This window comes from Haliotis rufescens, unplaced genomic scaffold, assembly GCF_023055435.1.
Source record: "Haliotis rufescens isolate VD_foot unplaced genomic scaffold, xgHalRufe1.0.p SCAF_17, whole genome shotgun sequence".
In the NCBI taxonomy this organism is placed as follows: Eukaryota; Metazoa; Mollusca; class Gastropoda; order Lepetellida; family Haliotidae; genus Haliotis; species Haliotis rufescens.
Window position 1 is genome coordinate 13,239,631 of NW_025963857.1, and position 15,339 is coordinate 13,254,969.

The following is a 15,339-nucleotide window of genomic DNA, read 5'->3' on the forward strand; positions in this document are numbered from 1 at the left end:
TGTGCTAGGTTTTGCAAACGGCTTCCGGCAGAGGGAGCCGCAAGCAGACGCAGACAGGTATACTACTATTCACATAGTTAAATAACGTACAGGGTTTATTAAGAAACAGGTTTTCAAGTTAAAATGCTCAGATGTCAAGAAATAGGTGGGTTAAGAAAAATTCAAAACCCTCTAAAATTTGTTGATACCCAATCAAAATCAAACCCCTGGGTAAAATACCCAAAAAACCAAAAGCCTATTTATAGCTCTGCAATTGGGATATATCAACATGTGGGACATATGTGTATCTCTCACAAACCCCTGATTGTCGTTATGCAGGGCTGTTCTCGTCACGATATGGCTGAAATACTGCCGATGTGACGTAAACTTTTAACTCACTCACTCTTCGACCCTTATATCACAGGGTGGCTGTTGTTGACGGCATACCTCTGAGGACTGATTTAATTGTCGTTATGCAGGGCTGCACTACTAAGAATTTATCACAATGGAAGAGAAAGTAGATTTCCCAGAACACTGACGCCTATATGTAGGTCAGGTGCACAGTCTTACAACCTGGTGCAGGAGACGCAGTGTGCAGACATCCTAGATTCCTATTTCAGAACCCAAATACACACCTCACGTTCCACACAGGTAAGACATGTTTATTCAGTGTTTATGTATAATTGCTCTTATCGTTAAAAGATGGAACTTGTTGTTACCCTGTCTGGCGCTCGGCATTAAGGGGCTAAAACAAGGACTGGTCGGCTCGGAGTAAGTATGCTGTGTCTGAGTGGGGTATTCATGTTAAACTGCGGCATGGTATCTCGGTGAGCTTGCACTATAAATCGGCATCAGTCCGGACCAGTACAACCAGCCACACACACACACACACACACACGCGCGTGCATGCACGTCGCTTTATAAATGCAATAATCTTGGACGCGACGTTAAACCCACCTCACGTCACTTGTTGGTATCGGCGACAGTGTGAGTGACAGGGGTGGGAGAACGTAGATAGGCACTAAATGGCTCATACAAAATTGCCGAGAATGGTCGGACAATCTATGTGGGCAATGCCGAAAGTGCATCAATCAGAAGAGCACTGAGGAAACATTTCAAAGGAATGGACAAACAACACATTGGAGCATATCTAAGCACCCTACACGAAGAATACAAAGAGGAATTTATAACAGTGTTTTGGCTTGATATTACCATCAAACATGCCTGTAATTGTAGCTACCTTAAGTGTTTTGAAAGAATGGAAGGAAGAAAGCCACTGTACAACATGCAGGGCCATGCCTTCATCGCGCGACCAAAGCGAGTCGGTTCTTGTTCTGAATCTGGCCCAGATGATCACAAAATGGATACTCATGAAATCGAAAAATCGGAGTAAAGGATACTTTGCGAACATTTTGAATTTGAATAGGGCAAATGTATTCTCATTTGCATAAGTTGTGGTTAATTACTGTTTCTTTGTCTGACCAATTTCTTTTTATATTACTTGGTCGAGCTGAATAAAGATTTCGTCAAAAGCAAGATTAACTTCGTTATTATTGAGGTCATTATTTGATATGGCATCACCTTTACTGACATGTTTGGTTATTAATATAGCCAGTCAGCTTATCAGAGTGAGTGAGTGAATTGAGTTTAACGTCGCTTTTAGCAATATCACGGCGATAGACACCAGAAATAGGCTCCACACATAGTACCTATGTGGGGAATCGAACAAAGAGCTTCAACGTGACGAGTGAACGACGGACCATTTGCAGAGATTTAAAAGATATCAATTCCCAGAATAAGTGCATGTTGTTGTTTTTATGATAAGAAGTGACAAAAAAATATTACGAAAGGTAAGGGTTAAGGGTGTTGTTATTTTGTGCGGCATTGGTGATTTCGTCATGGCATTTGGATGGTAGGGTTCATTATGCATGCTGTCATCCAATAGTTTGTCTTGACCTGGCATGATTTGGAACAGGCCTCAGGCCGTTATCGTCATAACATTGCTGACTGCGGTTGAAAAAGCGTTATACTCGGTTACATTTCTTAATGACAATATTGTTTGTGGTAGATTTAAGTATTAATGTTACTTATTGTTTGTTGTTTAACTCTGCATTCAGCTCAGGAATAGTCCAGCTGCATGATGGCGGCTTCTTTTTAACCTTTTTTCTGTACGATCCCGAGTCGTGCTGTCCAACAAATAGCCAAACCTATTGTATTTGTTCTCGTTTCAGACATGGCAATGTTCACGGACTTCAACCGAGACAAGTACGGAGTTGTTCGGGGTAGGTGTCGAGACTGCCCCGAGGACTGTCCTCAGTATTCCCTACCTGTCCTCAGACACAACTGTACATATTGCGGGTGTCCGGCGGGTCAGCATGAGAGGGTGGAACCTCGACCTGAACTCATCATCAAGATAGAACCAGGGAAGGAGGGGGCAGGATCTTCGGGGCGGCCTGTTGGAAGATCACAACCTGGTCTGTCGAGAAAACAGGACGGGCTGCCTACAGCTCAAGCCCAACCTCGTTCCTCCAGGCGAAATAAGTCGCCAATTGTTTCACGAAAACATCCGGATACATCGGGAGCAGTAACCCAGGTATAATTTCAGTTTAATTAGTTCTTGAGCTTTTGAATGTTTTTAGAAGTTCTTTGTTATTCTTGATTATCTTCGTTTTATATAACCTTATGGCTACTATTGTGTGACCACAAGTGATCGAGGGCAAACGTTATTAATTTATGTTTAATCTCAGCTGCAAACGAGGCTTTGAACATAACACATATTTACGTCGGTTATTTGTTGTCATACTAAATGGTGTTTTCCCCAAACCCCTCCACCACAAGATATTTAGTGGTTGGTCTCTTAGACATTAGATGCTGAGTTTTTATACTTAGGTTTTTGCAATTAAATATTGAGTTTGGTTGATTAAACGAATTTTCATAACTAACCTTTTTAAATTTTACTTGTATATTTCAGAAACGTTGTGAGACGTTATTTGAGGATACTGGCGTCAATGTTTCTCTTCTTAAAAGAAACCTTAAAAGAAAAACACAACGTGGCGTGTTCACAATCCTATGGAAGGGATATATAATTTATGTTGGTGAGCCAAAGAAAACGCCCATATTATCAAGCCTCCGTAGTATATTTGCTGGTAGAAGCAACCAAGACATCAGCACATTTTTGAAAAGTCTACCCAAAGATTTGAAAAAGAAGCACATCAGATTCGCCTGGCTGAAACACAAGGATAACGACCCACATCGCCAAACTTGTGGCAAAGGCAAGAAAAAGGTGGTCTCGTACCGACAGTGTATTTCAAAACTGCAAGGGAAGACTCCAAAGGATATCCTCAGGTATTACATGAGTGGACAAAACATCAGGCGATAGAATCAAAATGGTTGTCGTGTTTTAACATTCATCACCACATGTGTCCGTGATCTACAACAAGGCTCGTCCACCTCAAGGGCCGCCATGCGTCTCAACGGCGCAAGCCAATCAGAAGGCGCGTCAGGATATGGGTACTACATTCAGTGTAATATCGTTTTTGTTGGTATACCAAGAGATTGACAATGTATCAAAGAAATTCAGTAATCACCTATCTCAAAACAAATTATCTAATCACAGACACACACACAATGCTTTGACAATGATGTTTAGAGCGGCGTTAAACCAAACTCACTCACTCACTCTAACGTAACTATCATGGACTATCCCTGGTCGCCTTCAAGTGTACCAGCAACATATGCTTGTGGTAAGAGGCGACTTCGTAGATTGGTGGCATCATATGCCGAATGCGTGGCTGGGGCGTTGCTTATAATATATATCACTGGTTTGTCTGGTCCAGATTCTATTATCTATATGGTTGGGGCTAGGAATTCTCATCGTAGCTGTTAAAACGTGTTTATACTAAAAATACCAATCACTGGTTTATCTAGTTCAGATTAGTATTCACCGCCTTTCTGTACACAGTATGCAGTGTTTAATATGTTTTGTACTTTAGACTAGTATATGTCTGACATTTGATTTTGCACTTTGACCATGCCTTTATGTTTATACTTTAGGCGAGTATATGTTTTTTGTTATGATAAATAACAAATTTTACCAATATGTCGACAGAAAACCAAACGTCTCAGCATAACTTGTTTTTAAAAAAAATATTTCTGTTAACCTTATATTCCAATAAAATTTGCTTATGGAGAATGCCATCTTTATTCCTTGGGGTTTTGCTGCTGATATTACAGGAAGATAATAACTCATACCCCTGCAATGAAGAAGCCAAACATGAATGTGAATGTAAGGTGGAACAATGTGTACTTGTCTAACTGGAGCCTCGGATGATAGAAATGCCAATACGTGAATCATCAACTCATTGGTTAATAATTATTTTTCATGATTTCCTCCACATTATATTATCAGCAATTCTCTTTATAAGCCTGGATCTCACTGGTTCAGAAGACATCCTCCTTTCAGATCACGACCTTCACAGAAGAAATAACGTAATTTTTCCAGCAATACTTTCCGCAAGTTTAAGGAAGAGTTGGAAAACTGACGGGCCAAATCTGGTGAAAACGATCTGTCCTGCATTGTCCTGGTGGAACCAGACACTTCTAGTGAGTTTTCTACAATGACGACGTTTTCCTTGCCATTCACACGCAGTTACCTGTGCAGATGAGCATAATATAGGCCTTTAATAGTCTGACCTTTCGGGAGATACTCCATCAGTTTGACTCCTTTGGAAAACCAGAAATATGAAGTCATCATGGTCACCTTGCCAGCTGATGGAACAGGCTTTGCCATTTTCGTCGGAGGAGACGTCAGGTTGGTTGGTTGGTTTGTTGTTTAACGCCGCACTCAGCAATATTCCAGCTATATGACGGCGGTCTGTTAATAATCGAGTCTGGACCAGACAATCCAGTGATTGATATCATGAGCATCGATCCACGCAATTGGGATCGATGACATATATCAACCAAGTCAGCGAGTCTGACCACCCGATCCCGTTAGTCGCCTTTTACGACAAGCATAGTCGCCTTTTACGGCAAGCATGGGTTGCTGAAGACCAATTCTACATCGGAATCTTCACGGGTCAGGAGACGTCAGGGGTTTCAACTGCTTTGACTGTTGTTTAATCCGATAGTGGGGAAGCCAAAACTCGTCCATGGTTACAAATCACTCAACTCATTGAGCTGGGTCTGCTTCAAAACGATGTTAAGTCTCACTAGAGAGGATGAACCTGAAGCGTTTCTAATCAGGAATCAGAAGACTTGGAACCCAGCGTGCTGAAACTGTTCACCATTGAGAATGTTTTCAACTCTGTTATGAGAGATGCTGATTGTATTGGCTATGTCGCGTATGGTGAGTCGTCAATCATCCCTTATCATATCAGTGAGTGAGTGAGTATGGTTTAACGCCGCTTTTAGCAATATTCCAGCAATATCACGGCGGGGGACACCAGAAATGGGCTTCACACATTGTACCCATGTCGGGAATCGAACCCGGGTCTTCGGCGTGACGAGCGAACGCTTTAACCACTAGGCTACCCGACCGCCCCCCTTATCATATCAAATATTTATATGTTTTCTTTAGCCGTGGCAGTTGAAGGTCTTCTTGATCTTGAAACATCTTCGAGACCGTCTCTCGTGTCTTCACCTCTTGAACTCCGCTGCCCACCTCTTAAAATTGGCAAAGGAAGGATCGTTATTAGATTCAACCTTAACATGAAGGGATATTTATTCGGTGCAAGGCCGATCGACTTTCAAGTCAACGGTGGGTAACTACTGGGCACCTTGGTAACTGATACAATGTAAGAGTTTGTAATGAGTGAGTGAGTGAGTATGGTTTAACGCCGCTTTTAGCATTATTTCACCAGAAATGGGCTTCACACATTGTACCCATGTCGGGAATCGATCCCGGGTCTTCGGCGTGACGAGCAAACGCTTGAACCACTAGGCTACCCGACCGCCCTGATTGTTTTGGAAGTTGTGAGAGATATTATGTTTAATGGCTTGAATGAAGTTCGGGTCGCCTCGTGGTCGCCAAGTCTATAATTGCATAGGCTGCCTATTGGGTATCCTCCCATTAGTTACACGTCCCATTTGTCACACACCTTAAAACAACATTGGTCATGGCTGAAGGCACTGACTGATCTGCACTATGTTACTTAAGTATTAGAGTGGAGTGATCAAAGAAAAGTAGAAACGTAATGTTGAACTTTATGTCGGGTATGAGAACTGCATGAAGTATATTAAATAGACACTTTAGAATTAATTATTTTAAGCCGTTTAAAATTCAGGCATGAATTTTATACTGTTTGAAATTCATGAGGCACAGCATATGAAGAGCTTCCATACTTAGAAGAATTTTCGATAATAATACATTTAATAGTTTTAAAAGGAAGAGAAGATTAATCACATCTATAAAATGATTAGTATACAACAGTATACTACAGTAGGATGCGTATTGTGTTGAGTAGGGGTTAGCCCACAGTGTGAGAAGAAAATTGTCGGGTTTGTGGTAGTAAAAAAGACTTAGGTAATACGTCAGAATCATTTTCTGGCAAAGCACAATTCCAAGTGACCGGAAAATGTATGCGGCTGTGTACAGTGAAACAGTATATGCTGATGTTCCAAACGGCCATGGTCAGCAAGAAGGGGAACACAACTGATGCCCATGAAGATGCCTAGTTCGTGCCCAAATGTCTCATACACACATTTCACTAAGGTGTTATTGGTGAGGAAGTCCATGGCCAGAATTTCACTTATTGTGTGTCCGTGGGTCTCGTAGCGACAGTCCAGGTTTGGCATATAGCGTGTCTCCAACTGTCTACACCCTGCTGGGCGATCTTGGTGTCAAATGAAACCCTAAAGCGGGGCGTGTTCATATGGAGTTGGATTATTTAAAACGTACGCACAAGCACACACACACGCACGCACGAACACACACACGCACGAACACACACGTACGCACAAACACACGCACGCACGAACACACACGTACGCACAAACACACGCACGCACGAACACATACGTACGCACACACACGCACGCACGCACGAACACACGTACGCACAAACACGCACACACGCACAAACACAAGCACGCACGAACACACGTACGCACAAACACACAAACACACACAAGCAAGCATACACCCAAGCACACACACACATACGCGGATACAAATGTATGAATATACACGCACGTATGCACGCACACACTCACGCATTTACATACACATACAGATGCTGCAATCAACTGGGTGGAGCCATGTAATGAGACCTAAAAATCTCGACTCCTTCCTGTTGGTTCTTCCGTCGAAAAATTTGGTCATGTACTTCCTGGCTTTGCGATCGAAGGGGCATTGAAATATCAATGCTCACACACATAGCAACAAAAATCAATGTGTTAATATATTAAACGTTGTCAAACGATACAAAATATATCAAATACAGCCCATGCAAGTCTATAATGTTTGGCAAGTCTAGATACTGCAGTATCTGAAAATAAAGTGAGTCTCTGGGCTCCCCTTTATTATATTTTTATTAAGATAATTGAACAACTGTTTTTTCTGTACGATATGTTCATTTCAGAGACAAGATGTTAGTCTAAATGCTCTGTATCAGGGCGTGTGTCGTGGCACACACAAACAGGTGTTTTCCCAACCATAACATGAAATAATTATATTAGATTTACTTTTGTCTGTCAAAATTATATGGTCAAGATAATTTCGTTTTTATTTTGAGGCTTTTAACCACACCTATTGAGGATTAATTATTTATGTCTTATATTAATGGCGGGTTATGAGTTACTAAACTCAGTATAGTCCTGTATCTGTATAAAATACTCAGCTAACCTTGGCGATGTGAGATATTCCCCTTTTTGTTTGTCAAAACACTTGCCACCTGCCTCCGTGGTGGATAGAGCGTCTGCCCGGAGACGGAAGGTCGGTGTTCGATCCCGTTAAAAGATGGTACTTGTTGTTACCCTGACTGGCACTCTGTGGGCTAGCGCACTATTATACGGCATTAGTCCGGACTAGTACAAGCGCGCGCACGCACGCACACACACACACACACATGCACGCACACCCACGCACATATGCATACGTGTCGCTTTAGATAATCGCAATAGTCTTGAATGCGACGTTAAAACCCCCATCAACTAAACACAAGTCTTGCAACATCTCCATGCATACACGCACGATCGGCGTTTTTTCCTCGACCCTTATATCACAGGGTGGCTGTGGTTGACGGCATACCTCCGTTGAAGACTGAATGAGTTATCGTTATGCAGGGCTGCACTATTAAGAATTTATCACAACGAAAATGAAAGTAGATTTCCCGGAACACTGACGCCTGTATGTAGGTCAGATACACAGTGATAACGCCGGGAGCAGGAGACGCAGTGTGCAGACATCCTAGATTCGGACATCAGCACCCAGACACACCCCTCACGTTCAACACAGGTAAGACAAGTTTATTCAGTGTTTATGTATAATTGCTGTTATCTACGTTTGTTGGTATCCGCGACAGTGCGAGTGATAGAGGTAGGGAGGTAGAACATAGGGAGGTAGAACAGTTGCCCCGGCAGATTAATGGTGTGTGTGTGTGTGTGTGTGTGTGTGTGTGTGTGTGTGTGTGTGTGTGTGTGTGTGTGTGTGTGTGTGTGTGTGTGTGTGTGTGTGTGTGTTTGTGTGTGTGTTTGTGTGTTTGTGTGTGTGTGTGTGTGTGTTCTCTACATGACACTCTTTACTTTTGAAACACTAGTAGGGTGACCTCACCTCGAAGCCACTTGCATTGCTCTGTGTTACCCCAAAACAGACATTGAATAAACTTTGACAATGCAGGGGAGGCAACTCTGAGTTGGCGTCTGAAGCGAATTTCCTAAAAATCGGTGGCATGTTGTTGTTTAACGCTGCACTCAGCAACGATTGTGAACTGTGGTTTGCTCACTTATTTCATAATTCGGGATCCGTCTCCGAATTGTATTACACATCAGTGCAAGGGAAGCATGTCTGTTTTGTGCAGTTTTTCACGGACAAGATTCAGTTCGACCCCAAACGAGTTAGCGACCGGTCATTATATATTTTTTTCAAAGCGATTGGTGATTTTAAGTGTCATACGGTTGGAATTTTCCGAGGTAAGAGTCAGACGCGATTCCCCCTTTTTCATTCAGTCCTCAAAGAAGACGATTACATTTGGACAGTCATTCATACAGGTAATGATAAACCTATTTTGTTTCATTCAAATACCACTGATATTGTTACTGTTTATTATTATCATCATTATTATAATTGTTGTTGTTGCTGTTGCTATTGTTATTATAATACAGGCCAGTATATGCTACAGTCTCAAAGTTACATTGAATATTTCAAAGATGCAGTTTTGTGACCGATGAATACAGCGATCTTTAAATGTTGGCTTGTGAAGGTGTATGTCCAATGTCTCTGTTTTCAATTGATTTTTTTAATTGATTGCAAGGTGTAATTATGAGATTGTTCATGTGTTCATATCCATAGACGCAATTCGTCGACGATGTCATTCATCGGGCGAGGCGGATGTCGCCACTGTGGATGTAGAGAATACGTGAAGCCACCAGAGGGAGAGAAATGTTACCACTGCAACCACGAGATGGACCTTCACGTCGTCAAATATCAACCACAACCAACTGGTGGGACACCAACCAGCAAGACCGGTGAATCATCTGTTCAGAACACAATGGATGCTGCCACGGTGGATGTTAGTCTGATGCACACGGGAGAGGCGTTTGAACAAGGAGCCCCTGACGTATGTTTCGAAGAGACGTGGGAAGTCCGCGCACCGTCTGACTTGGCGCATGGACATTTCGTCAAGCCCCATGATAGAGGTGCAGTCATCACAAAGCGAGTATCACCAATGACAGGAAAGGATGGAAATATCGGATCTAGTGAAGGTAATAGTCACTCTACTGCAGCACCAAGATCAATAGATGCGAAGCCAGACAAAGAACAGTTAAGTCCAGTTCCTAAACGAACAGCGTCTATGATCAGTACCCCAAAGAGGACACCGATAAAGGCATCCAATGTGTTCGTAGCTCCAGCACCTTTCAATGGACCGGTAGGTATTGGTACTTTGTAATAGATGTTTTTATGACATATCATACAAAAGCTATAAAGCTTCGACGTGTGATGATAATCTTTGAAGATGATGATCATGGTGTTGGTGGTGGATATATGATGTTTGATGATGATGAAGATGATGAAAAAAATACTATTTTGTTTCGGAATACTTTTTTGAGGACCTTTCAAGTGATGAGTCCTTAATTCGGAGCCAACACTGTGAATCATCTTGCCCAGTCACCCAAACATGTCTTGGTCATAAACACAGTGTTTGCTTTGTTTGTAGAAACCATCTTGCTGGCGTCTTAGAATGAGCCATCTTGCCTACGGAACTGAACCCTCAGAAGCACTAAATGGCTCATACAAAATTGCCGAGAATGGTCGGACAATCTATGTGGGCAATGCCGAAAGTGCATCAATCAGAAGAGCACTGAGGAGACATTTCAAAGGAATGGACAAACAACACATTGGAGCATATCTAAGCACCCTACACGAAGAATACAAAGAGGAATTTATAACAGTGTTTTGGCTTGATATTAACATCAAACATGCCTGTAATTGTAGCTACCTTAAGTGTTTTGAAAGAATGGAAGGAAGAAAGCCACTGTACAACATGCAGGGCCATGCCTTCATCGCGCGACCAAAGCGAGTCGGTTCTTGTTCTGAATCTGGCCCAGATGATCACAAAATGGATACTCATGAAATCGAAAAATCGGAGTAAAGGATACTTTGCGAACATTTTGAATTTGAATAGGGCAAATGTATTCTCATTTGCATAAGTTGTGGTTAATTACTGTTTCTTTGTCTCACCTATTATTTTCATATGACTTAGTTGAGCTGAATAAAGATATCGTCAAAAGGAAGATTAACTTCGTTATTATTGAGGTCATATATTTGACATGGCATCAAAAGGGTTGTCGTCACGTTTACTGACAATTTTGGTTATTAATATAGCCAGTCAGCTTATCAGAGTGAGTGAGTGAATTGAGTTAAACGTCGCTTTTAGCAATATCACGGCGATAGACACCAGAAATAGGCTCCACACATTGTACCCATGTGGGGAATCGAACAAAGAGCTTCAACGTGACGAGCGAACGACAGACCATTTGTATTGGTTTAAAAGATAGGGCAATAATAAGGATATTTTTTATATAATAATAAGTGACCAAAACAATAACCTGTCTCGAACACATACACTTACAAAAGGTGAGGGATAAGGGTGTTATATTGTGTAACATTGGTGATTTCGTCATGGCAGTCATATTGTGTGATTCATTATGCATGCTGTCGTCCATTAGTTTGTCTTGACCTGGCATGATTGGGAACGGGGCGGTCGGGTAGCCTAGTGGTTTAAGCGTTCGCTCGTCACGCCGAAGACCCGGGTTCGATTCGCGAAGCCCATTTCTTATGTCCCCCGCCGTGATATTGCTGGAATATTGCTAAAAGCGGCGTAAAGCCATACTCACTCACTCACTCATTCATGATTGGGAACAGGCCACAGGCAGTTATCGCCATAATATTGCTGACTGGTTGAAACATCATTTTACTCGGTTACATTTCTAAATGACAATATTGTTTGTGGTAAATTTAAGTATTAATGTTATTTGTTGTTTAAAGCTGCATTCAGCCCAGTTATAGTCCAGCTACATGATGGCGGTTTTTTTAAAACTGTTTTTTTTCTGTACTATTCCGAGTCGTGCTGTCTAACAAATAGCAAAACCTATTGTATTTGTTCACGTTTCAGACATGACAATTTTCACGGACATCAACCGAGACAAGTACGGAGTTGTTCGGGGTAGGTGTCGAGACTGCCCCGAGGACTGTCCTCAGTATTCCCTACCTGTCCTCAGACACAACTGTACATATTGCGGGTGTCCGGCGGGTCATCATGAGAGGGTGGAACCTCGACCTGAACTCATCATCAAGATAGAACCAGGGGAGGAGGGGGCAGGATCTCCGGGGCGGAGTGATGACCGACCACCACCCGGTCCGTCGAGAAGAGCCCAGCCAAGTACCTCCAGGCGAAATGAGTCGCCCACTGGCTCACGAAATCACCAGGATACATCACGTACAGTAATCCAGGTATCATTTCAACCCGTTAACTTAGAAAGTTTTAGAAGTTAGTTTGTCATTCGTGAGGTTTCATTTTAATGTAACCTTTCCTATATGGCTTATATTGTGTAAGCATCAGTGATGGATGGAGAACATGATTAACTAACGTTTGATCTTAGCTGCGACCGAGGCTTTGAACATAAGCACGTGCATACGTAGGTTATTTGTTGTTACACCACAAACCTATGGAATGGGGGATGAAATTGACTTGATTGAACAGGTTTCTATCAGCTGCACTTTTAATATTTAACTTGTATGTTTCAGAAACGTTGTAAGACGTTATTTGGGGATGCTGGCGTCACATATTCTTATCTTCAAGAGAAACTTACAAAAACTCAACGCGGCGTGTTTACAATCCTATGGAAGGGAAAAATAATTTATGTTGGGGAGCCAAAGAAGACGCCCCTATTAACTAACCTTCGTAGTATCTTTACTGGTGGAAGCACTCAAGATATCGGCAAATGTTTGAAAAGTTTACCCAACGATTTGAAAGAGAAGCATGTCCGAATCGCTTGGCTGACACACATGGATGACGACCCACACTGCCAAACGTGCAGAGAAGGCAAGAAAACGCTGCTTTCGTATCGACAGTGTGTTTCAAAACTGCAAAGCAAGAATCCAAGGGAGGTCCTCTTGGATCTCAAGACAAAATTTTCACGCCATTAGAAGCAAAATGTTTCTCGTGTTTCAACTGACCACAAATTGTAGTGTTTAGTTTGAAACCTTTCTAATCCTGGCATCGTCTATGTATTTGTATGTCACTTTATCTCAACAGTCTGTAGCATAATTGTAGTTTTAAGGATTTTCTGGGAAAATATATTTTTGGGTAAAATCCCAACTCCCCAGTATGCAACAAACCACTCAGGGTATAGCAGAAGATTATGATGTTTGAACATGTATTTGGGTGAAGGAAAATGTCACATCTCAAAGTTCCTTTACCTTTCAAAGCTCTATTTACAAGACATTTCTACATATCTTGTGATAAGAACATTATAATGCTGGGCAGAATGTGAATTAGAATCACCTCATCATATTTTGTGTGATCCCCATTTAGGTGGCCTAGCTTTGGTTGCCCGTGGTATACTGTTTTACTGTTCTTTGTCGACAGGAAATTAAAAATAATTAACTTGTTTTCATCGCAATATGGCTGCAATATTGCCGATGCGATGTAAAATTTTATATATGATAAAACCTGAGGCAAAGGAAATACGAGAGTATCCAGTAATTTAATATGTACTGTTCCCCTACTTTTGAACTATGCCTGTGAGTATGTGTTATGAGCAGATGCCCGAACGCGAATAATCCCGAAGGCGTACGTGGGACTTAAAATATCAATCACTGGTTCATCTGGTTCTGAATCGGTTATCTACGACCGCCGTCATATTGACGTATACGATTTACTTTTGACTTAATCATTATCGTTATCATGACGTCTCAGGCAGCATAATAAGTACAGGTTGCTAAACAATCGCATCCGAGGTATTTACTGCCTTCCTGTACACAGTATGCTGTGTTTTATATGTTTATACTTTAGACTAGTATATGTTTGACATTATCTTTTGCACTTTGCATATGTTTTTTTTGTTCTCATAAATAACATATTTTACAGAAAACACATGGTCTTATCATAACTTGTTTTATAAAACATATTTCTTTCAAACTTATATTCAAATAAAATTTGCTCGGAGACTGTCATCTTTATTCCTGGGGGCACTGTTGCTGAAATTACAGTAGCCTCATACTTCGACAGCGAAAAAGACAAACATAATTAGTGAGTGAGTGAGTATGGTTTTACGCAGTTTTTAGCAATATTCAAGCAATATCACGGCGAGGGACACCAGAAATGGGCTACACACATTGTACCCATGTTGGGAATCGAACCCGGGTCTTCGGCGTGAAGAGCGAACGCTTTAACCACTAGGCTACCCGACCGCCCCACAAACATGAATAGGAAAGCAAGGCGGAACAATGTGTACTTGTACTGGAGCATGGGAAAGCCAGTACCGTGGATCATGAGATCGACAGATCCGGGGTAGAAAAGGTCTTCAGCAACCCATGCTTGCCGTAAAAAGGTCTGGCCCATACGCTATTATTTACAGACCGCCGTCATATAGCTGGAATTGTGCTGAGTGCGGCGTTAAACAAACAAACAAACAAACAAACATTAGATTGACTCTTCAGCAGCTTCTGCTCTGCATCGACATCTAGGGGTCAAATACTGCCCTCATGACCTTATATGGGCAGTGAAGTTTCTGTACTCACGACACAGCCATATAGGCAAAACAGTTCCTTCACTCATGAGCAAACTATATCAGCAAAGCAATGCATGTACTATTGATCCAACTATGTAGCCTGTGTCCACCGAAGTTAAATGCATTTCATTATGCCTTGAATTTTTCGTTTGTCATTATCATGCTCCCAAAGGTTCAGCTATCTAAACCTCGTGGTTCTTGTGAACAAAACCTTTTTGGTGACATTTGCTTCTTTTAATGTTTTCGGCAAAATAAAATAAATGAAATTCGAATGATTTGAAAGTATGATGTCATCAAATGAAGAAGCATACATGCCAAAATATCGCTTCCACAATCCGACAGAGGATGGTATTTACACACCCGAAAATGCAAATGTCAAAATATATAATATAACGAAAAACGGGATATATATGTTTTTGTTGAATCCGACTACTACACTCTAAACGTCATTACTTTTTGAGTAAAGAGCATACAAATGGGTTTTCAATATGGCTTTACGTGTCCAGTAATTTAAAAGGGATAAAATCAGGGCGTGACCGAAATATGCATTTAGATAACATCACGCTTCACTAGTCAGTCAAGACATGTGATTTGTTTGTTAGATCATTCATTATTATTCACAGATTAATATGAAAAATGCAGCAAAGAGGGTTTGGGTGATCCTGGCACAGTCAGGCTGGTTAAGCTCATCATCAGCTCAGGGCCCTTGCTCCCTCTACACGCAGCCCAGATAGCGAATGGGACTTCTCCCAGGAAGCGCTGCCTAGTCAAACCCACCCAGAACTTTTGGAGAACGTGAAGACTCCCCAACACTGCAGCCTTCTGCATTACCCAGAATGTAAGAAGGGCTGTATTCCTGGTAGAAAACCCGAGTCGGACAACTTGGTACTTGGGATGCAAACGTGACAT

At 41.7% G+C, this 15,339-nt stretch overlaps 1 protein-coding gene across 1 annotated transcript; it reads left to right on the top strand.

Moving 5' to 3' along the window:
* Nucleotides 1–619: 619 nt before the first annotated feature.
* On the top strand, nucleotides 620–13,867 carry LOC124140830. Its single transcript, XM_048397580.1, has 5 exons — nucleotides 620–630; nucleotides 9,145–9,186; nucleotides 9,488–9,900; nucleotides 11,811–12,148; nucleotides 12,443–13,867. The coding sequence occupies exons 3-5, from the start codon at nucleotides 9,504–9,506 to the stop codon at nucleotides 12,842–12,844; spliced, it is 1,137 nt and encodes a 378-aa protein (XP_048253537.1). The 5' UTR covers nucleotides 620–630; nucleotides 9,145–9,186; nucleotides 9,488–9,503; the 3' UTR covers nucleotides 12,845–13,867.
* Nucleotides 13,868–15,339: the final 1,472 nt, after the last annotated feature.